The 23,288-nt window shown below is 32.2% G+C and overlaps 1 protein-coding gene and 1 long non-coding RNA gene across 2 annotated transcripts; both read right to left on the minus strand.

Moving 5' to 3' along the window:
* Nucleotides 1–11,368: 11,368 nt before the first annotated feature.
* LOC128205733 (uncharacterized) lies at nt 11,369–13,384 on the minus strand. The gene is made up of 3 exons (XR_008256318.1): nt 13,310–13,384; nt 12,673–12,801; nt 11,369–11,470 (listed from the first exon to the last, which is right to left on the minus strand). It is a non-coding gene; the product is annotated as an uncharacterized LOC128205733 (long non-coding RNA).
* Nucleotides 13,385–13,718: 334 nt separating this feature from the next.
* On the minus strand, nt 13,719–17,177 carry LOC128205731 (receptor-type tyrosine-protein phosphatase alpha-like). The gene is made up of 6 exons (XM_052907644.1): nt 17,074–17,177; nt 16,611–16,678; nt 16,119–16,155; nt 15,547–15,650; nt 14,478–14,603; nt 13,719–13,798 (listed from the first exon to the last, which is right to left on the minus strand). The coding sequence occupies exons 1-6, from the start codon at nt 17,105–17,107 to the stop codon at nt 13,745–13,747; spliced, it is 423 nt and encodes a 140-aa protein (XP_052763604.1). The 5' UTR covers nt 17,108–17,177; the 3' UTR covers nt 13,719–13,744.
* Between the last annotated feature and the right edge of the window lie 6,111 nt (nt 17,178–23,288).

Here is a 23,288-nt window from a genome sequence, read left to right on the forward strand (position 1 = left end):
GAGCTTTATAGCAATTATGGTTTTGAAAACACTATTTTAAATACTTAATTGATACACTGAGTATACCCATAGGGAATCATAAAGCATAATGAAACGCACTGTACTTGTTCTTGTTGTGTGCTATAGAATGTAATGTTACAGTCTTAAGGATAAGTAATTAGCCAACTTAATTCATTTTTGATAAGTTGTTCAAACTGAAATAGGAAATTTGTGATACATTTTGACCAAACAATAAACTTTTAAGCATATACGTATGCTATTTCCAGCTAGTTGCCTATAAGCGGCACTGGAAACTTCACGATTGACAATAAAAGTAAGAATTTATGTTTCGATTGATATTTTGTACTTTAACCATCAGATTTCTAAATACAAAGAAGATCATTACCACCAAGTACGAAAAAACGCTTGATTTCAGCTATTCACTTTCAGGTGATTTTTATTATCATCAAGTAATAAGCGTGATTGCAGTGTACAACACACAGAAAAAACTGATGCGTGTAGTGTAAAATGGAAATAGCTCACACACACACACACACACGCACGCACGCACGCACGCACACACACACACACGCACACACACACACACACATATTATAATTAAAGTACTACACAGAAGGGTTGGCAAGCTGTAAATTGTCATTTATCGGCCCGAACCGCAAAACTCATATTCGCCGAGTAATTGATAATAATTGCGAAATCCATGTACAAATGAAATTACTTATCTGTTGTAATATAAAACAGATATTATATATAAAACGTTAAACGTCGTAAATGAAGATTGAGGTATGTTAAATTAAAAAAGGTATATAATATATACAAGAAACGCGCATCATATGTTAACTTATTGATAATAACCATGTATATAACCATGTATGACAAAATATCGTCTTAATATTATAGTATAGTTAAGCAATAGCCAATGTACTGTAAATTCAAACGTCTTGCGCAGTGATAGTCGCTTGAATGAGCACAGCGTAGAACAATGCATTTTGATAATAAATAATATTTGGCAATCCAGAATTCTTATCATGCATCACAAAATATGTGGCCTTAGTATCACGTACTACAAACATATCTTAGAATCAAGACATGGCGTTGATTATATAAGTCAGCGTCACTTTGGTAGAACATGTTATTCCCTAAATCATATAAACTTTGTCTCAAAGTGATTTTTTTCGAAATATTTTAGTAATATTGTTTGTTTAATCGAACGCACGATTCATGCCTTAATAATCATTTCATAATAATTTCTGTTTGCAACATTAAGCAACGATAACACTCTTGGAATTGTTCAAATTATCAGTTAAAAAAATGATTGGTCAAAAATCTAGGTAGAAACAAAAGCATACATCTACGACGAAATAATTCCGTCTTAATTTAAAAAAATCTCCAATGAATGCAGATTCCTGTCTTGTGTTTACCATTGCTATCCATCCATGTGGGGTCATCGAATATCGAATGTCAACACTATGGCTTAAAGGAAATACTTTATTTAGGCGGTTCCGGAACAAAAGAAATTCATCTGTTTAGCTTTTGTTGGTTCATACCCAAGACGTTGACAGTCTTAAACCAGATACATTACCTGAACTTCAATTCAAGGGCATTCGATGTTTTCCTTGTTTACTCACGTAAAATTTTCCTCATTGTCTTTTTAAATAACTGATGTTTTCCTCATCGACCTTTTGTTTACCTGAATTTGTTAAATTGCTCATAGGCGAATGAGGAAAAGTTTAAAGATTACACTTTTAAGTCTGAAGGGGTCAGCTCAAAGATTTAGTCCAACATTTAAACGACCGTTTTGAATAAAGTCGGGATTCTCCTAACAATTAGACAAATACAAATACTACTTATAGATGAGTTTAGACATTGACAGTATCCAAAATATAATTGTACGTGGTGATATTAGTTTCGGCTTCCTTGAAAAGAAATGTTTTGAGATAACCCATATTGTCAAACTAAAGACTTACATTTAAAAATCGCTACTTAAGATTTAAGCCTCTCATTATTTAAGAAGATAATGGTTACATATATCAATTTTGTACAATGACATAGATCATTAAATATTTCATATAACCCAGTAAGAATATATATATTTTTTTTGTCAAGTGACAGTAAGAATATATACAGAACAGAACAGAACAGAAAATTTATTTTTGACTTAAGCATATACAGCTCATCGTCACATTACACAAATATAAACATAATATAGAATACACACACACATAAACAATCAGAATATATATAGTTTCATGTATAACACGTTTTAAATGATTTTTGCATCATTGACAGATTTTTCAGAAATTACTCAAAAATCGAAAGAAAAAAAGGAAAACATCAACCAAGTTACACACAAATCAGCGTGCATGATGGTTGATATAAAAGTGAGAATGTTAAATATATTCTTTAGCACATAAACCTTGAAAATTGCGGAAAGAAATAGAATAAGACATGAAAATAGAAGCAGTATTGCCGTTTCTAAAGAAACTAATACCAATAGATTGGAGATACATCATGTGTGATACAACAACAACAGGAAACAAAACAAACAAGCATGTAAAAAGGAAATACAAATACATATACAGCTCGTCTTGTTTTTGGGACAATTAATGAATAAAACCATTAGCCATTGTTCTTTCTTATTTCAAAGGCTTTTAGGCAAAAAATTGCCAATTTAACAAGAAGTGATTTATTATCAGTTTGCAGTAGAGAGATAAACTTAGCCAAACTAGGATGTTCTAAATAGTATCTGGGTATAACGTTTCTACGAACATCAGCATACATTGGACATTTTAAGACAAAATGGTACTCGTCTTCCAGATCGTTTAATTTACAAAATGTACACTTTCTTTCATTTCTTACAATGTTATTATGTCTCCCAACTTCAATATTTAATCTATGTGACGATAGTCTTAATTTTGCAAGTACTTGTCTGTATTTAATGTTGTCTAATTTATGAATATAGCTTGAGACTTCGAATGTGTCTTTTAGTTCTTTATATATAAATAGTGAGGTACAACTTTCCATACCTACTCTCCAGTCTGAAATATAAATATATCGTAGCCTATTTCTAATCAAAGGTACAAATACAGTCATATTTACTGATTCTGGATAAAGCCACACGTCATGAAATCCCGAATGTTGTAAAACATCTCGAACATTTGAGGCCCAATTTCTAACAGCACGGTTTGCATCTATCTCTCTTAATTCTTTATATAGTGACGAACGGATTGATCTTGGGGTGTTTTAGATTTTCACGCCTCTTTATAATGGGGTGTTTTAGAGTTTCACGCCTTCACTAAGTATGTGCCATTAAACATCATAAATTATTCGCCTGAGTGGTGACCGTGTTTCGTGAGCAAATTGCCATGTAGACGCTATATATATCCTTTTCTGCCCTGTTTTACCAATACATAATACTGTAGGATCAAGAATTGTATTCAAAACTTTTTTTTAAAACAAAATTGATATAAAATATGCATTTGTTTTAGTATATGTTATAATCTGAATAGAGTACACCAAACAATATCCGTTTGTTTTGTTTTTTTAAAAATAAAAGAAGCAAAATAGTCTCGTCCTAAAGCCTTCAGCATACATTACATTTACATCAGGATGTGAATCAGCTTTGAAATAGTTCAAGTATCGAATGTGCATCCTTAAATGTTGATCTTCAAAACGATAGCACGATGAAAATTAAGAATACTCTTACAAACATGGTGTAAATTGAAAAACAAATTAATGTACACGTCGACTAAAGACAATTTTTAAACAAGGGGTTAGTTAAAACGAGTGAATGCGAATAACTATTATATTGTTTTAAAACAAGCCCATATTTAAACGTTTAATAAAAAAATGATTTAACACAGAAGAGAATGGTGTTATCGGCGTTCACAAGGCAGCAAGTTATTTCAATTGCAGACTATCCACAAGAAAGTTGATGACAACTATTTTGTCATTGTCCCCTGTTTCGAACTATTTGACCTGATCTGGGCTTGATACTATGAAGGGAGATGGTTACATGGGACGAATATAGTCGATCTGAGGATATGTTAATATCCACGTCCCATTTAAAAAGACAAAAAAAAATTGTTAGCTTTTTTTATTTTTTAACTTCAAAAAGTCTCAAATGTTATATATTTACATCCGTACTTGATTTTCTGAACGATAAAAGTTTAGTTCATTTTGCATGAATCGGTCGACCTTTCGTGACCTTTGTTGGCGGAGTTGGGCAAAAAAGCAACGCTCTGATTAAGCGCTGCTGAATAACCGCGCGTAGTGATCTTACTACGATCTACTTTATTGCTAAATATAGCAGGGCACATGTTCCGTTGAATTCCGGCTTGTTAACATGTTTTTTTTTATGTTCTACGAAGAATTTAAATGAAAGGCATTATTTTCTATAAATATCATTTGAAAAATATGATTTTGCTTTTGATAACAAAAGAACACGCATTGAACAAATAATAAAAACAAATTAAAATTGACGCGGTTTTTACTACGGTTCGTCTGCAACAACTGTCAAAACAAACATGGCTGATGATTCTGAGTTCGGCGATTTCTTTCTAGGACGAATGTATGATCCATTATCGGATTCCAATGAATATCTTTCTTGGACAGAATTAGGCGATATCTTCGTCTACATTTAAAAACATGAACTGATTGGAGACTGTCAAAGTGTCATCTTTTTCGCGAGATCGAACAAACGTCTTAATATTGACAATTCGAGAAGACTAGCACATCACAACAATTCAATATCTATGCGAAAGTTAAAAGACAACAAAATATCATGACGGTATAATTACCTTAAACTGGAAGTTATCCATTAAATCAGCATGGCCACATTTTTTATGCCCACTCAGATAGATCATGCTTATGTAAAACAGGAATTAAAATGTATCGAAAGTTCTCTTGATTAAAATGAACGTATACAACAAAAATCATTATTACCTTCACATAATTTACAGAAACTACCAAATGATTAAAACAATCTTTGATTATTTGAATTTTTTTCTGCAAATTACTTATGGACTATTTATCATGCGGAAGATAAACAAACACCAAGGGCGAAAAGTGCTCTTACCATTTACATTCGCTCTACACGTTTTTCCCATTTGTTTTAATTAAAGACTTGTTCTCAAACACTATTTGAGCGAACAAATAAACAAATAGAAATGAAAAATATAACTATAAGTATTGATTGCTATTTTTTGTGCGTTCATGCAGTATGAACACACAAAAATCAGAATAAATTCTTAATTGAACCCATTTTAATATCACATTGCCTACTTTGGAGAAATCCGCTGAAGCGAAAGTGCCTATAGAGTTATATAGGGAAAATATGGTTAAACAGTGTTCACGACTTAGTCTTTCAACAGATCAACTTACTGCCTACATATATGTAAGGATAATTCTTGCTCTTGAATGTGATGGTTTTGAATGAATTGTATGATTTTTACATTTTGGTCCTTTTTAAGGGTTTTGTTGGTCATTAAAATTTACATTGAAATAAGAAGGAGCTAAAAAATGTTTTGCTGTTTAATAGGGATTGAAAATCGGACCAAAGTCATAATCGATCATCGAAAAAAATCGGACGAGCCATTTCGATCAATCATCGATTATACAATCGAAACGGAACAAGTGAATATATTACAAATATATCCAAAACTATATTGGTTTGTACATACGTGTCAATAAATGAATAAACATATTACAATCAGTTATGTTTAATATGCTGTTTTGTTATACATTCCAGGTTACAATTGATAATTTAGTAAAATGTTTTAGGAGATAACTTAATTCTAAATTAATTGAGAATAAATTGCCGTATAATCCCGTATAAGTCCGTACCGTTTCCCGTTTAAAAGAAAATCAGTACATACACAACACGGTTACTTCCCTTTGCCGTAAATAAGTGATAACCAATTATGGAATAATGAAATCGATTATCGCCGACCTCGGACACAAATAATCGACTTTCGACAATACTCGATCATCGTTCAATCCCTACTGTTTAAAGTGAGTATAGACATCCGATCGGTTAGCATTCAGCGGATTACGATGCAGAATTTTTTTCTCTTTCAAATGCACCTTTCGAAATAATGAATTTTTGAAAATCTTTTGGTCCTTTTTGAACATTTATGTAAAATTTGTAGAAATTCAATGCCCATAAATTGTGTATTCAACTGTACGTTAATGGTTTTATGGCCCACTCCGCGGCGTATTCACAGCAGGATAGAAATAATCCATCGGCAAGGTTATGACACTGGGTATGACATGTGCAGCGAAGTTTGTCATTTATTGCAATGAAATTATTCCATAACTATTTCGGATATTTTTTCCTTTTATCATAATTATATAATTGAAAATATATATGATACTCGATTATTCATTTACATTAGTAAGTAAGAAATGTCATATATATTGTTTTTGTGGTAAAAAGAAAGAAATATATTAAGCAAAAATTATTCCCATTTTTAATCGCAAACACTATCACAGACAGTTAAAACGTAACACTTTTTCTTATAAAATATTAATGTTTCAAGTTTCATTGGCAATTTTGGAAATACATATGGGCTATGAAACATAATAAATAAGGGTATTCAAAGATAATAATTTACATATCTACATCGAGTCAACATGTTCATTAGTAATGATTAAGTTCTAATTCTTAATGGTAAACATTTTGGTCTACCATTTTGCACTCAACCAAACATGTTCATAAATTTAGCGTAAATATAATTACTTATTTCATTTTAGCTGTTCGATCCTTTCCGAAATTTTACACGCAATTTTGTGTTACACTGCTATTAGAAAAAAAAATACCAAACTGTTAAAGGTGTGGAAATGGCCCCAATTAAATGTCTTGATAAACGATCGATTATAGACTTCAACAAAAAGACAGGGAATATCATATGTAAAAGAAGTAAATAACTCAGAGATTTATTGATATTTCAGTACTTTATCAACTAACGATTTTCCTATAGAACAGCTCTTCCTAATTATGGCTCAATCTAAAATCGCCAAAAACTGAAATTTTCTATCGCAACTTATAATAAAAGGACGGGTCAACTTTATGACCCTCATAAACTCTGTATTTCTTATCTGTCTTAATCTCACACTGCGTCCAGTAGATAAATAAGTGCTAAACTAGCGTATCTTAATGCTACTTTTGCACTGAGAGGAGAAATCGATAGAGACCGTCGGTACCCTGATACGCTCTAAAGTAGGCAATGAACGAATTATTTATTAGCAATATTTTTTTGTTTAAAAGTTATGTGATTTCTTTTGATCAAGCCGAATTAAATACAATTGATTTAAAAGAAGTTCTTAAAGTTGATGTATTCATTCCTTAATTTGCAGAGAATACAATTCAATTCAACAATGTTTCTTTCACGTTAAATCAGTTTTAAATCGAATACATTCCAAACAATAGGCACCCATCCTTTTTATCGAGTAAACTTTGATACGATTTACCACGCACGATTTTACTTTATTCGGGATTGTTGGGACAAGAGTGAAGTGTTTTATATATAATATATATGTAGTGTTATTTGTGAAATTTTGTGTTGTTGTTCAATTTTTTCTGGTTTGTGATTGTTTGTTTTTTGTGTTCTATGTCATTGGCATTTACTCTGTGTCATTAAACGGGGTATATGTTATTGAATTTATTACACAGTTGTATCATTTCCTCTACCTGAGTTGTGTGTTAATATTGTGATTGTGTAAATTAAATGATGTTTTGTTATACATTCCAGGTTCCATAAGGAAGCTGGTGCGCATTCTGCACATGATTCTTATTTGGCACAAGAATAACAAACAATAGAAGATATGAAAATATGTTATTACTATCAAGTTTTAGACTTAAAAGAAAGAAAGCTAACACATTCAAATCGAGAATCTGTAAACTGAGTATTTCAGACAGTCATAGAAAAAGATTAAATAGACGTATAAAAGTTCTTGTCAACATTCATAAAATATTACCATTAACTGATGGCTGAACAAAACATACCAACACCATCGTGATTGCTGTGCAATAAGAATTACACACTATTTTGTTAAGTCCAAGCACAAGCCATATTACAATGTTAAACTAAGATGTTTAACTCGATTTTCCTTTTCTAACGTTTAACTGAAAGTTATGATCTGAGAAAGGTGGACGTAAGCTCTTTGTCTTGATGACACAATTGCGTATAAAACATTACAAAGAAAGTACATATCATAATTATTAACACTAATATCAAAAGAAAATTACAAGAAACAATTGTCATGTATATACAACAAAATTATGTAAATTATGAAATAAAACTCCGACTTTTGGTGAAATTTTAATAACAATTAGAGATAAAAAATGCATCCTATTGATACGAAAACATGACAATGTATCAGTCGAAAAAAATAATCCTGCTGTCGGGAAATGTAAAATTGGCTTGTCTATGAATTGTGACAAGGATATATTTAAATAATACCAAGTTGAACTTGTTCTGACATATTTGTATTGAATATTTACTCTTAATTATATGTCACACTATGTATATAGACACATACTTAATAGAAGGATTCTGTTTAGTAACTTATGGCAACAGCTGCATTAAAGCTATATGCTATGTAAATGTCAATATTTTACTGCTTACATTCTGTTTATATCATAAAAACACGCCATCAGCACTCGATTGTGTATTAGGAAATAGAGTACAGTAGGAAAACAACATTATGAAGATAAAATATCACTGCATATTCTTACAAAGTTTCTGTTTCAGGAATTATCTGTTTATGTTGCCACATGAAACACACTTACAAAGATACACATCATACACCTACATACAGGCTGTTTTAAACGTTAGAGAATAAATATTGTTGATAAAAAAAATCCATTCCGATTTCATTTATACATGTACAATATTGGATCAATACAATTTTATTTACACTTGACATCTTGCAAATAATTGCATATTATTTATTTAGTAGATATTTGTATTAGTGTATGCACAACGTACTTATATGCATTATTTTTATTCAAATTTATTTCCAGTTTTACATTCATCAGCGTCTGGACAACAAGTTAAAATTTTCAAGTTTCTTCATGAAAGTTGGCGTACACTTCGAACGAACGAAGATACTCCGATACGCACCCATGGCAGAACACAAATTGTTCCTGAAAACACAAATTATGAACTGCCATTAAAAAGATTTCGATAATTTCAACTGCATGCGTACTTCTGATATACAATGATCGAACGCATCGGACCATTAACTGATACTGGTATCCGTCGCTTATATAAAACGGAAACAATTCAATAAACAGGGAACCATTCCCATCAATGCTTTTTAACAACGTAGCGTTTGTCGAACGAATAATAAGGATGCGATATTTCCATTTATAATATATATTGTGCGTTACATTTAGATTGATAAGAGGAGTATCACCTGATTGGGGATCGCTAGCCGCCGTGTGGTTTTTATTTTCCTTACAGCGTTGAGTACACTGACTTCATGTTCCACGGCCATTTTGGTGAGAAGCAACGACACCACGCAGAACACGCCGCTTTTGCCCGCACCATCACTTTGTTAAGGAGACAAGATTACAAGCAGTAAGTATATTTCTTTACCCCTTACATATCATGCGGTTATGCAATAGTATTAACAGATTCTATTCTTTATGGTGATAAAATGTGAAACGGAATATAAAGATCTTGGCTTCCTTTTATGCCACGACAATTATTTGGATCAAATATTGCAATCTTATGTTAAGCAATTATTATCTTTGTTTAGGATTCATTTTGACATTTTGCTTACAAGCTTAATTGCAATTTAAATAAAATTTCAAAATTGAAATGTATTTCCTTACAAGCAATGGACCAGAATCGGTCAATCATCTTGCTGTTTCACGACATTCTCTATCACGTTCAGAAATGACAGAAAGTTTGCTGTTGATCTTTGAATATTCTTCATTTCATCCCAGTCAGTAAATTGAAGATGTGGAATGGATCGATCCGTGCTATTCTGAAACGATAATTATCTACACGTTAGACTATTCTATTATAATTTTGACATGGTGTATGATCCATTGTCAATTGCACTTAAGTGCATATATCTAGCGGCTAACGCATTGAATATTGAGATGAATACATAAACAGTGTTTCGCAAAATGTACACCATATTTTAAACCCGATAGTTTCGGCATAACAATGTTTGTATGATAAGTAGTTGTCCAGTGACTGAGTCATCTTTTGTTGTACTTACTCCTGCCCCTTTGTGCTGTATAGTCAATGTTCGTTCTGTGTAGAATGTTCTATTTTCCTCCCTTGAGCTGCTGACTTGAAACGTTCCCTTCTTTAAAACGTCTTGGTTTGCCGTAGGGTAATACATTCCAATATTCTGTAACAAGTTTAAATAATAGGAGATCTCACTGAAATCTAAATTGAATTATGCTGTTCTCAATAACTAACTTCAACATCGTACAAACATCATATACAATAACGGCATTCGACTGTGCCCTATTTGGTTTTCGGTCTCGATGGCTAAACAAAGCCTGTGTGACATGAACCTCATCTGATTAAATAAACATTAATTATAGTGTGTCTTTATATAATATTACTTCTTTGATTTGAAAGCTGGTGAATATATATCTATTGTATCTGACGATAAAATCGTAAGCAGTGTACACTTTACCTTTTGTTTGTCCATATCAGCTTCGATGCTGACAATACATGAACAGCTCTCTTGGAAAACAAGCGTCAAAAACTCAATGATTGTCTCTGGAAGTGGAGTCTGCGCTACCAGGTAACGTTATTGATTCTGAAGCTCTGTAACGAACGGAAGAATATAATCTATATAACTGCGGGAACAGCGTACACTTTATGACAAGCATTGTATTGATGACAACGTTCAGTTATTAAAAGGAGAAGCACCGATATGTTTGAAATAAACCAAATTATTTTGCTTGTAATATAATCAAGCGATGTACAATTTCATTTCGTAATAAATTGCCTGTATAATTCAATTAATATTGATATGTGTTTTTTATTCGACTTAACAAATAACATATAGACAACTGGAGAATGCTTACATGAATATAAACAGCATTGATGTAGTCTGAAGTTCCTGGTTTTAAATTCAGATGAAGTCGGACTCTGTTTTCGTTTCCTGAACAAAAGCAAGCTTATCAATATCAGCTTTGGAAAGACAGGACGTCGATTTAAAATTGATTATTTTGTTTCATTTACGTTGTAACGAGATTTGTTTATTTATAAAGTCAAACGTCCTTTTTGGTGATTAGACAGTTATTACCTTCTGATAAATGTATTATTTGTGTCAAATAATAATCCGGACTAAATTTTGTTTACATGTTATCAGCTCATTTCTGTAACTTACCCGGGATATCAGCATTTGTTCTGTTTTTATTTAGGTGCTGTTTATTTCGTTCAACCGCTTCTGTTTCATATTTTGATCGTTTTTCGACCGTGTGCTGCAGTTGCTAAAATAATCAATCGTCAAATATTGACGCAACGTAAAATATATGCTTCACAGAAGAGTTAGATATGGCAGCTACACAGAACACAATATACATTATATATATCAAGTATTAACCTTCAATAAAATAAGATTTGAATTATCGTTCAGGTCAGCTTTCTGGTGCTGTCGGCTTTTGTAATGAAAAAAAATGAAAGTACGTGAAAAATAAGCATTCCAACAAAACAGAGGAGACAACCCTAGGTTATTATGTAGGCAACACATACTGAAGTAGACTCTGTTTTATGCAAAAATGAAAGGCCGAAAACTGTCCATTTTGTGAGAAAGACTAGCCCGAGGCACGCAGTGCCGAGGCTGTTTTTCGCTGTCATAAATGATAGTTTGTGTCGTTTAACATACTTAAAACATGTAAACAACAAGTTTTAATCATTATTTTTATGGCGCTATTGTCAAATTACCGGAGACTATCAATCCCATTGAAAATATGTTAATCATATGAAGCTCTTTGGCAAATATTAATAAGTTTGCGCTAAAAAACATAAAAATTGTAAAATATTATATTGATTACTATTTAAAATAAAAAAAAATCTTTAAAAATAAACTTCTACGGATGTATAAAACCTGCAAACCGTGTTATCAGTGTGCATAATTCCCTTAATACTGAAGCTTTATTTTTTCTCTTTAAGGGATAAACAAAAATACAAAAATAAACATGTTCCTTTTCCCCAACGTCAAGCCTAAGCCACGTCTTCATTGGACACTGAGTTGTTACAACCTATAAATCGGAATTTTATAAACAATATTTGTATAAAACCTAAAGAAACAAGCTTAGTAGCCAAAAATTTAAACAATTTATCTTTAATATTATTTCTATACCTAAACAAAAAAGGTTTTAAAGTCATTTTTCATCACATAAGCGGATAGCTTGTTTTTTTTCAATTTTGAATGCATTTATAAGAAAAAACAAGTTTTTAACGCAAGTCATAGTTCTATCATCTTGGTTCTATAGTATGTTTAACGCAAAATACTACTACGACTGTCCATTACTCTCCATTATTAAACTATTGGATAGTCCATTCTCCAAATGTTGGACAGTTAGTAGAAATAAAGTACAGACGCAGTCAAATAACCTATATAGAGTACAAAAAGATTGGATGACAAACATGTGTTAATAATGGTTATCAGTAAAATATTTATCAAGGTTACCTTAAACAGACTATTCAGTTCTTGTGTAGTGAAATTGTTCATGTACTGGTTGAAGTTTTCTCCCTTGATTTGTTTGCAGTCGAAAGTAAGTGAATAAACCGCGGCGGTGTGCAGAAACTGATACTGCCCCTGGAATGAGAATATGACACTTAACTTACATCATTAGTAATAGATGTTACTCCTGTCTGCAAAGAAGAACAACTTTTCAATATTTACATATTGTTATTTATTTTGCACATTTGGTTTCAGTTAACAATATCTCAGTAGTTTAAATTACATCTGTACAATGTGTCTTGACTTTGTAGACGATATTTAATAAATAACTTAAGCTTACTAGTGCGTGCAAGCTTTACAAGAGCATTTGAAAGAGTACCACATAAAGCAATGGAAACTCACTAAAGAAAATCATGATTTGTTAACAAAGCCGATACAAGTATTATCTATATATAGTTGTACAGTATCTAATTAGCAATATTAAAAATAATTGTGTTGTCAGTGTCAGTGTTGGCAAACATGTCATTTTTAACTGCTTATTTCGATGGTATTGAAACAATTGGATAACCAAAATCCTTTCAAATTTGCTTCGTTTTGGTGTTTTGCAAAATCAGTGTTTATTTTAGAACAAATAATATCTCACCAATGTCTGAACCATATTTGGCCTATTCTGGCGCATTTTGTTGACACATCCCGCAATATCAATGGCTCCTTCCGCTTTACATACTTAACTTCTTTGTAAAAAGGGGAAGCTCGTATTGTAAACTATTCCCTGGTTACAATATTAGTATCTACATTAATTTCACGTAAATAAAATACACGTTTAATTCATACAATCATTTTTCGTTTTCATTTCAATTCAATTCCTAAGATACGTCATTTAAGAATAGTTTTTTAGTTGAAAGTTCAAAATAGAGTTCAGTCATGAAATAGCGAATATACTCTCATTTAGTAGACTTTTCAGAGTTTATACAATTACGAACCTGCAATGTACAATCGTTGGTCCATTAAGTTGACTCTGAGTACTGAGAACCCGCTGTCGAAACTCGATCATCGCAGTTACATCATCTGGTATCGCTTAGTCAGGCCAACACGTGAAGTGCAATTGGTGCAACGTCCTTTTGTCGGTATCCTAGAGATATGTTATGGTTCAAGTTGGATACTTTTAATATGTTTATAAAATATCATTTGAATTCAGTAGTTTTTTTTAAACTGTTAAACGCAAGCACAAATTACATCAACTGATATATATTGCTTGAGCTGTATGCATTCTTTTGTTTATCTTGTAATCGAGCAATTGAGAAAATACGCCTTTAGAAATTGGGTATTCAGCCTTCAAGAAGCGCTTATTCATGCAAATAAATACATCTAACGTAATAGATGATATTCTCACTATGTTCTGTTATCTAATCAAATTAAATCCACACAATAGGAAAACGAGTTTTAAATGTAAATTGAATACATGGACCAGGGTTAATTTTATAAAAGAAGGACTTTCAAATGAATGATGTTATCGGATTTCATTTTGAGATAATTTTGAGATTAACGATATTTATAAACATGTAAATTCGGAAGAGCACCATTTGTGTTGAAGTAAAATATTACTTAAACCCTGGACGACCTATTCTCCGAAAGCGCACAATACGCCGCGTGGAATTGCAGCTTCCGTTTGACGGAGACTACCATTAAGACAGTAGTCATAGATGTACCAATTCCAATAACAGTTAGTACACGATAATTTGCACTCTATTTTCAAGACCATTAAAACAGGCTCATTGACATCCAACGGTATGTATATTATGCCGGCTCACCATGGTTACTGTGAAAGCCCTTCTAGTAAACTCGGCAAACTCATCCTCCGAGCGGTTCTCCGCCATTATATCACCATACTTCTTAGTTGTGCCAGGATTCGGCCAGTACTGCTCGCATTTAGCAGACTGAAATAACATACCTATAATCGTTACCAAGGTACACAATTCACTTTAGGTTTAATCGATAATCAATATAATTATGTCGGGTTCAGTTATCAGGAAACCTTAAATACACAATTACGTTCGCAAATATATCGTTATACGTCAACAAGTGAAATTGTTATTATTAACGACTACATAAGACCAGCTTATTCCTACATTTAAAACCACGACAGTGACTTAGTGTTCATGTAAATGAGTGAAGTTCGTCCGATGTTAAAGCGAATAACGGAAAATTCTAACGAATAAATTACACACGGATATATCACGTGGCTCAAATGTGCATGTGGCTCGAACAATTTTAAAAGTCAACATATAACATGTGTCATAATATTTGAAAGACTAAAATAACATGCGACATACCAATTGAAAGATCATGGTCCTTGTTTCAATAATAGTTCTTAGTAGTTAACCTTACTCTCCTTAAGAGTGTAAGAGTTCAGCCGTTAAGTTACGGGCAGATTCTATGTGACACATTTCCTTACGATATATTTTTTGAAATGCAGCTTTCGAAAAACAAGAAGTTACGCCTAAAACGTTACGCTATTAAACCTTATGATTTTATTGACGTGCGGCCTATAAGAACATTGTCATAATATTTTAAAGAATACTTACACTTGCAACATAACATTTTATAGATTATGTGACATAACATGTTAGAAACTATATAATCATTTGACAATACAGTTTTAGAAAAACTATATAGACTAGACTCATTTGTTTTCGATATATTTTCTTTTCTTTTCGTAATTGTATTGTTATGACAAAAAGGACATGATAGCACAGTTGTACCCAAGATATGCAAAGAGCTATTTGTGAGAATTGTCATGTTTACTTTAATAACTTATTTCTTCTTAATGTTATCATCTGGAGTACTTTTATAAAAAATGTTTAAAAGTTTTATACTTACTCCCTGCTCAATGAGGTTGGTAACCATGACAATTTTCTCAACCCTCTGTTGCCAAATCATTTTCCAAAATAAGCTTAAATCTCTTAATTGTTGGAACATCGGACCTAGAACGGATATTTAATACAATAAATCTGGTTTAAATAAATCTTATTGTTAAATCGTTCCCTTTAGACAAACGATAAGAAGGACGACCATTGGTTGGTTACATCTGTTTAATGTGTTACTAAGTTACTGGACTCCAATTATATGTAAATAGATTTTAAATAAATTACTATATTGTGTTTAATGATTTAAATGCTTCTCCCGAGGCAAAGATGAAATATACATTTGCTGAAATGTTTGAATGTGTTTATTCAGGTATGATGCGTTCAATAGTATGTATGCGTCATTATTTCTACATTTTGAATAATCAGATATAATGCCTGGATTGCACCATTGAAATCTTGCACTGAATGACAAAAATGCCATGCATTTCAATAACGAAACAACGTTTTGCCGATTTTACAAATCGTTCTTATACAAAATGACACATAATACCGTGATATGGTATCATATGTCATGTTTCCTCTTACCTAATGTGGCGATATACTGCTTCGGCTTTTTATAACCCTGAAACGGTGTTATACTTTAATTATAATTGGTTTAAATTTTTATCAAGGTTTAAAAACTATGACATTGGGTAGTTTGACGGCGTCTTTAAATAACACAATTGACAACGAAATTTCAAAGATATTATTTTAACATTTGCAAGTACGAGTGCATGCCCACTAAACTAGGATGTATTGATACTGAATACATCGAGTTATTAAGGTTATACTCAAACGCTTTAGTGCGAGTGTATGATTTTAATCACGAGGTTTGCAGGTGACGTAATTGTTTTTGTTTTTTTCAAGGACAACGTTTGACACATAAATTGAAGAAGATAGGTGAATACGGTTGCATTCCTATGGTATTTATAACACGTTTACGCCAATTATACTTGTTACAGTACCGATATGGAAATTTGTGCTTTAAGTAAGAAAAACACACTTAAACATTTTACAGTAATATCCGACTGTACATACATCAATAAAGCTTGCGTTTATGTAGTCGGAACCACAACTGCTTCTAATCTTTACCCTCGAGTCATCGTCTAGACGGTTGAAAGGAAAGGAAAAAATGTATCAAATATTGTTGTTTGAAATAAATATATTCTTATTTACAAAGTCATATGAAAATAAAGTGGATTCAACTTATAGCTGAATACTCCATTGTGGTACATTTTAGTAGGAATCATACCCAATAAAAAGATATAAAGTCAGTTAGCGATTTTCATAACTTATATTAGAAAAAAAAACTGTGCGGTGAGAATCTTTGAATATAACAATTCATGTACAAGTATCAGTCAAACCCCTCTTGCAAATTAATCAATTACAACGCCAATTACGTATATGGATGAATGAAACAAGCAAATGAGATAATCTAGTATGTGTAGATTTTGTCAGATTAGACAATTGCACTATGAAAATAACAATGGTCACCACTGACATGGATAAATTCCTTTGTATCGATTCCTGCTCATGTTCTCCTTTTTCTGAGATTCTACATATGGCTTCACTAGACCGCGAGTAAATTTCTGTGAACAAGGAACACATGATTATATACAAGTGTAAATAAAACAAACAAGGAGAAAAGTATGACTTCAAATAGTATTTGGTGGAATATATACTACACCCCCATTTTATATACGAGTGTCACTTTAGGGTATCAAAAATATTCATACACAAGGACTCATCAATAAACATAAGAATAACTTCACCTTTAACCTTTTTGTTGAAACGCGTTACTGACGCTATTCAAAATCGTGGAATTCAAAGACAATATTTAAGCATATATCAACAATTGTTGAATAGTTCCAGTCGTCAACAAATAAGCTTTAACGCTCCTAGGTTTGCCACACTTTATTTTTGTCATACTCTACGATCTGCATTTTACACGAACATGAGAGATCCCATTCAAACGTCTTCGCTATTCATAATGAATAATGAAATAAACATTGAACTATGTCGGTAATGTTCTGTTAGTATTACAAGTGTCATTCTAATACTAATAACCATAGTTTAACTCTTGTTCCTGGAATATACCTCAAATTCTTCACTATACGCATCATGACTCTTTCCATTCACATACTGCACGAGTTGACCAATGGGTATTTTTGACTTATTAATTAATGATGCAAGTTCATTATAGTACGTCTGATCGTCTTTGGAAGACTTGTCAAGACCGGTATTGTTTTCGTCATCTGTATAACAAAATACACTAACTGCATAGAGGGACTATGAAGATCACGTTAAATTATGTATATTTTTCAAATTAAACTTTACAGTACTCACACTCAATTAACTCTTACGAATACTCCCTTATTGTCGACTTACTTATTTTTGTGTGTGGCATATTCTTAGATTTGTCTAAAAAATGTGTATAATTTTCCAATAGCCTTACTGAAGTGTTAACAAATCATCAACTCGTTTGAAATTTAGCTGAGACTTACAAATTTATTGTTTGAATTAATTTCAACCTCAAATCTACCAGAATGCTTCGTATAGCTTACCTATCTTCAGGTCAATCTCGATTTCGGATGCAGTTACCACTCGTGGAGATTCTTGGTTCTTGGCGGAAACTGGCCTACTTGCTTGCGGTCGGATACCAGTTTGGTTTGGTTTCGTAGATTCTCTCATGATCTGTCCTTCGTTGTAATATGTCCGATCATTTGCTGATGCTACAGGCAGTTCAATTTGATTTTATTGGCATTGGCATTTTTTAACAAACATAATCAAAAACTCAAAAATGAACCCTGTTTAGGGGCACAAGGAAAAGGACAAAAATGCAATGAACTAAGGACACAAACATATTAAAATCACAAACACAACCACCAAAAACAAACGTACACCACATACACAAATATAAACACCACAATTAAACCATAGCCTCACACATATTGCTTTACCGTTCAAAGATAAGATTACGGCCTGGGAACGGTCAGGACAATTTGTACTAAAATGGCACGTAAAATAAATACCACTTGCATTTATTTTATAAAACAGATTTACAATATTCTACAAACAAAATGAGTTAATTGTATTTGTACTTACACTCATATGTTTTATCGTCGTGAATGTTACCTTGGATTATTGTATGACCTTTTCCTTTGTTTATGCTCAAAACAGGCAGGCGAATAGATCTGATAAAAGAATATGCATTCAAGAAAAAGTAAAGCCAGAAACTACTTGTTTCAATTAAAAATAAAAACATCAAAAATGGAAATCTAACTTTTATCTTAATGAGTATCATGTCTTGTAAAGTTGAAAAGTGAATGGATATTTAAAACAAGGAATAGCTTATTTAGATACGAATCAATTGTTATTTTACATCATATTAAGTTTAGATATGAAAAGAGTGGTGTATATTCACCTTCGCCGAATGAAGAGTATTGCAACAACAACACCTATGATGACTACAATACCACCACTTACACCTGCCACAATAGCTACTGGTACTGATCCCTTTTGTACTGAAAATTTGTATCAATATCAAAATATTTCATACAAGTACAGACACTAAGTATAAATTGTGTTTAAGCACGAAAGTAATTATATAAATATCACATTCCTGAGAGGGCGCTTTTGCAAATTGCAAATTGTGAACCTAAGAATTATGATGTTATGATGAACCTTATATTTCGAAGATTGTCACTTTTCACAGGATTGTGATATTTATGGTTAATAAACCAAATAATATCAACACATTGTATATAACAATAATAATTTATTTAAGTTCCAAAAAATAGAAATAAAATTCAACACCTTTTACACAGCAAAAATCATTTTTTTTTAATTTTCAATAAATACATTGTAGCAGAAATTCGCAGACGACAAAAAACAGCCTTGACCTTTTGACTTCAATAAAGCACAATGAGCGTTTTTGCGATACGGATTTTCAGGTCTTCTGTAACGTAATATATCTTACGCAGTAATCTCCTGCGCGGGCATCAGCCACTACAAAAAATCTAAAACGACCGCGCATATTTCCTGCTCATGTGATATGTTTTGAAAGTCAACATTGCCTGGCAGTTTTAAATAATATTGGCCGCTCGGGTACATGGAATTTTACATAGATAATATAATTGAGGTTTAACAGTCATACTTAACAGAGTTTAAGTATAGTCGTATGTATATTATAACTTAATGAAGCACGCAAGTGACGAAGCAAATGTCCGCGACTATTTATGTCAACTCTACTAGTTTATCAAGTGCATACATGTATCAACTGACAATGCATAGTTCTTTACCTGTACAGTCAACTTCCTCAAAGCCATCGATGCAACCATTGTAACAGTGACCACTTTTATCACAGCTTGTTTCTTCACCACTTCGTAGACAATTTTCAGGGCATTTGGTTTGACACAGAAGTCCAAAGAAGTTCCCAGAGCAACCAATAGAACAATATCCAGTCTTTGGTTTGCATTTGCGGTCAAAACACATGGAGCTGCATGTTTCATTGCAATACAGACCATGGTAAGTAAGATTTGTACATGATTTACAGATTCCTGAAACTTGCTGACATGTTCGACACTTAGAACTACAATTGACGTCACACTTGTCTCTCATGGCATAGAGTCCATCTTTACATCCACCATAGCATGATCCGTCTTCCTTGCCACAGTACGAAGTAGAACAACCAACACTGCATTCATGTTGACAATTGTCGGCATATTTCCCTACAACACATTCGTCACAACGTGTACCTGTAAAGTTATCTGTACAAGCACATATCCCATTTCTATAACAAACTCCATCACTGCAACCCTTAGAACATGTATCAGTGCATTGTTCGCCGTAATATCCAGCTATGCATTCAATGCATACTCCGTTTCTCATACATTTTCCATCCCTGCATACGGCAGGACAACTCATATTGCAGTTTGCTGCATATTTTCCAGCTACACATTCTATGCACAATGTAACAGCAAATCCTGTTTTACATGAATCACATCCATTATAGTCTGTACAACGGCAGTTTTGATAAAGGCAGTTCATAGAGCAATCTTCACCGTATTTCCCTGGTAAGCATCTCATCTAGCTCCTTCAAAATTGGATATACATGTAATACATGTTCCGTCATTATAACAAGGACCATCACACCCAAGAGGACAACCCATGATACAATTACTATTTTTATCATAAAACTAATCCATGCAAGTAAAACACGGCTGGCCATTATTTTGTTCGCAACTAGCGCAGTTACCTGGACACGGATTTTTGCATCAGTGTCCATATATTGTTTTAACACAGCCTTTTAAGCAATAATCAGGTATTCCACTGTCCACATTCAGCCTCTCCTCCTTCACAACAAGCACACTGTATACTGCAGTCCACCTCCTTCTCGTTTATTATCACTGTCATTGAAGAAAAATGTTGGAACAATCGTAAATTAATTTCCCAAATATTTCGTAATATTTAGGTAATAAAAGTATTTTATTTTGTTGTATTTTACAACAATCTGCAAATATGTATTTCTTTATGTTATATAACTAAACAATATGTGTAGATTGTTAAGTTATATTTTTCTTTATATTATACCACATGAAAAGAGATTCCTATCAAGTTACTTCGCTTCCAAATAAGAAATGATTATTGTATTGCTATAATGTTATATTCATCTGAAGCACATATGGGTAGGCCATAAAAGGTAGAGAAATAGCGCTTGTATTTTAATTTTCAAACAAAGTTCTTACATAATGCGTAAATCAAACTGTATAATCGAATACATAAAGCAAGAGGCCTATTTTTATACATTTTCGGCGACTGGATTTATTTCCGTAGTTTTTATATTAATATAAATTCATTGACAGAGACAATGACACAATGTTAAGAATGACGGCGTTCCATACATTGCATTCATGGCGTGGACTTATGCTCGCAGTTTATTTGTTGAGGCGGGAGGCCTAATAGAATACGGTCGCAAACAAAACGGTTTAAAAACGATGGTGGATATGTCCGTTGCTTAATAGCAATGTTCTAATGTTTGAAAACATAATAAAACGACAAACAGACAGTAACTCAGTCCCCTATGACAAGTTTTTATCGCTGTGTTTTTATGTAAGGATGGGATTGGTGTTCATGGGGGCACTGATTACGAGAAAGTTGTCTTATATATTGAACCATGCATAAGCCTACTTATTCACTATACATTTTAAACCACCAAAGGGTTCGTCTCGGTTACTTCATTATGTTACTTCCTTCTCGAGACACATTGCATATATCGTATGAAATTAAAGCAAATGCCTTACGCCGTTTTGTCAGATTTAGCTCTGTGATGGTATATTCACATAATCAATATTATGTCAGATAAAGTATTATTTTCTTTTTCTTAAGAAACAAGGTAACTTTTGTGACTTTTGACGCCTAATTTCAACACATATCGTTTTTTTTGAAAGCAGTTTATGATTAATGAATATAATTGCACCTTATGTAAGGCTTGGTAAGAAATAAAATATTGAAAACGTATTAAACTTGTGACAGACAAACAACAACATTGGTATTAAATATATAGAAAACGCGTCGTCACATTATTGCTAAAACGATAATATATCGTGTGTCATAATTAAGTATTACCTACCTGCCAAACATGATCGGGCGACACAAATAACAGCAAATATTCGAAACATAATCATGTTTTGGCAACGTTTTCTGTAACAAAAATAGTATTTCCTTTGTTTGTCCTTGTCAACGATTGTTGTTTCATGTATTCTTTTATTCAATTTTTTTTAATGCAATCAAAATTGCATGATATGAAAAAAAGTATACATATATATTAATTAGTACTATTACGACGTGAATTAAGATAGATTAATTGATTAAACAGCTGAGCGTTTTAAATAAAAAAAAACAACCGAGCATATTATCACAGATGTATATTTTCAAATAATTTAACGTCTTTAAGTATAATTGATGCAATATGACAATTCAAATATAACGGTTGGTAATAATTGATCTTTATCAAACCAAATTTTCTTTGAAATACGTGAACACTTGTACGCTATATGAGGTAGACTCTTACTAAACATGAGCATCAAAACATTTCTTATTATTACCTTGTATTCACAATATTCCACTATTTATCCATATTACTAGTATAGCAATAATATGTCTATGGCCGAAGACTATAAAACAGTTCAGGTTTAAAAAATATGCACAAATAGATTTAAACTGAAAAAAATAATCAATAAATGCTTTAATTAAATCAACAACTCATTTGTATAATATGTATACCATAAAACATAATACTACTATTCTGTAACTCCTAAACATAAACGCAGTAAACTCAGTCTTATTTATGCCAAATCATATTGATATACTCAAACAGGAAACAAATATCGCAATTATTGTAATTTCTGTTTACCTATCACTATTAGGCAAGCGGATTTTTTGCCGATTTCAATAGACTGAATGGGACACTGAAACATAATACAGCAATTTGAATATTTCACAAGCGTTTTTAAGATTAATGTTTTAAAGTTTTTGTTAATGTGTTTATTTTTGCGTTATAGAGTAATTGGTGTTGTGTATACACTATTGTTAATACTTATCATATTATACTAACTGTATATCAATATTATTATGTTTACATACCTTGCAATTATTTTACCGGGTTAATTCTTGCAGGGAAATTGACACAAAACTATTTGACGGAGAGGTTGCGGG

The sequence above is a fragment of the Mya arenaria genome, chromosome 10 (assembly GCF_026914265.1).
Source record: "Mya arenaria isolate MELC-2E11 chromosome 10, ASM2691426v1".
In the NCBI taxonomy this organism is placed as follows: Eukaryota; Metazoa; Mollusca; class Bivalvia; order Myida; family Myidae; genus Mya; species Mya arenaria.

Bases quoted from the DNA above. Each gene is read 5' to 3' on its own strand.
- LOC128205731 (XM_052907644.1), bottom strand. From the start codon at position 17,107: ATGAGCAGGAATCGATACAAAGGAATTTATCCAT. The intron at 16,679-17,073 runs GTCAGTGGTGAC...TCAACCGTCTAG, and splicing joins ATACAAAGGAATTTATCCAT to ACGATGACTCGAGGGTAAAG. The intron at 14,604-15,546 runs GTAAGTATAAAA...ATGTTATTTCAG, and splicing joins CCAACCTCATTGAGCAGGGA to TCTGCTAAATGCGAGCAGTA.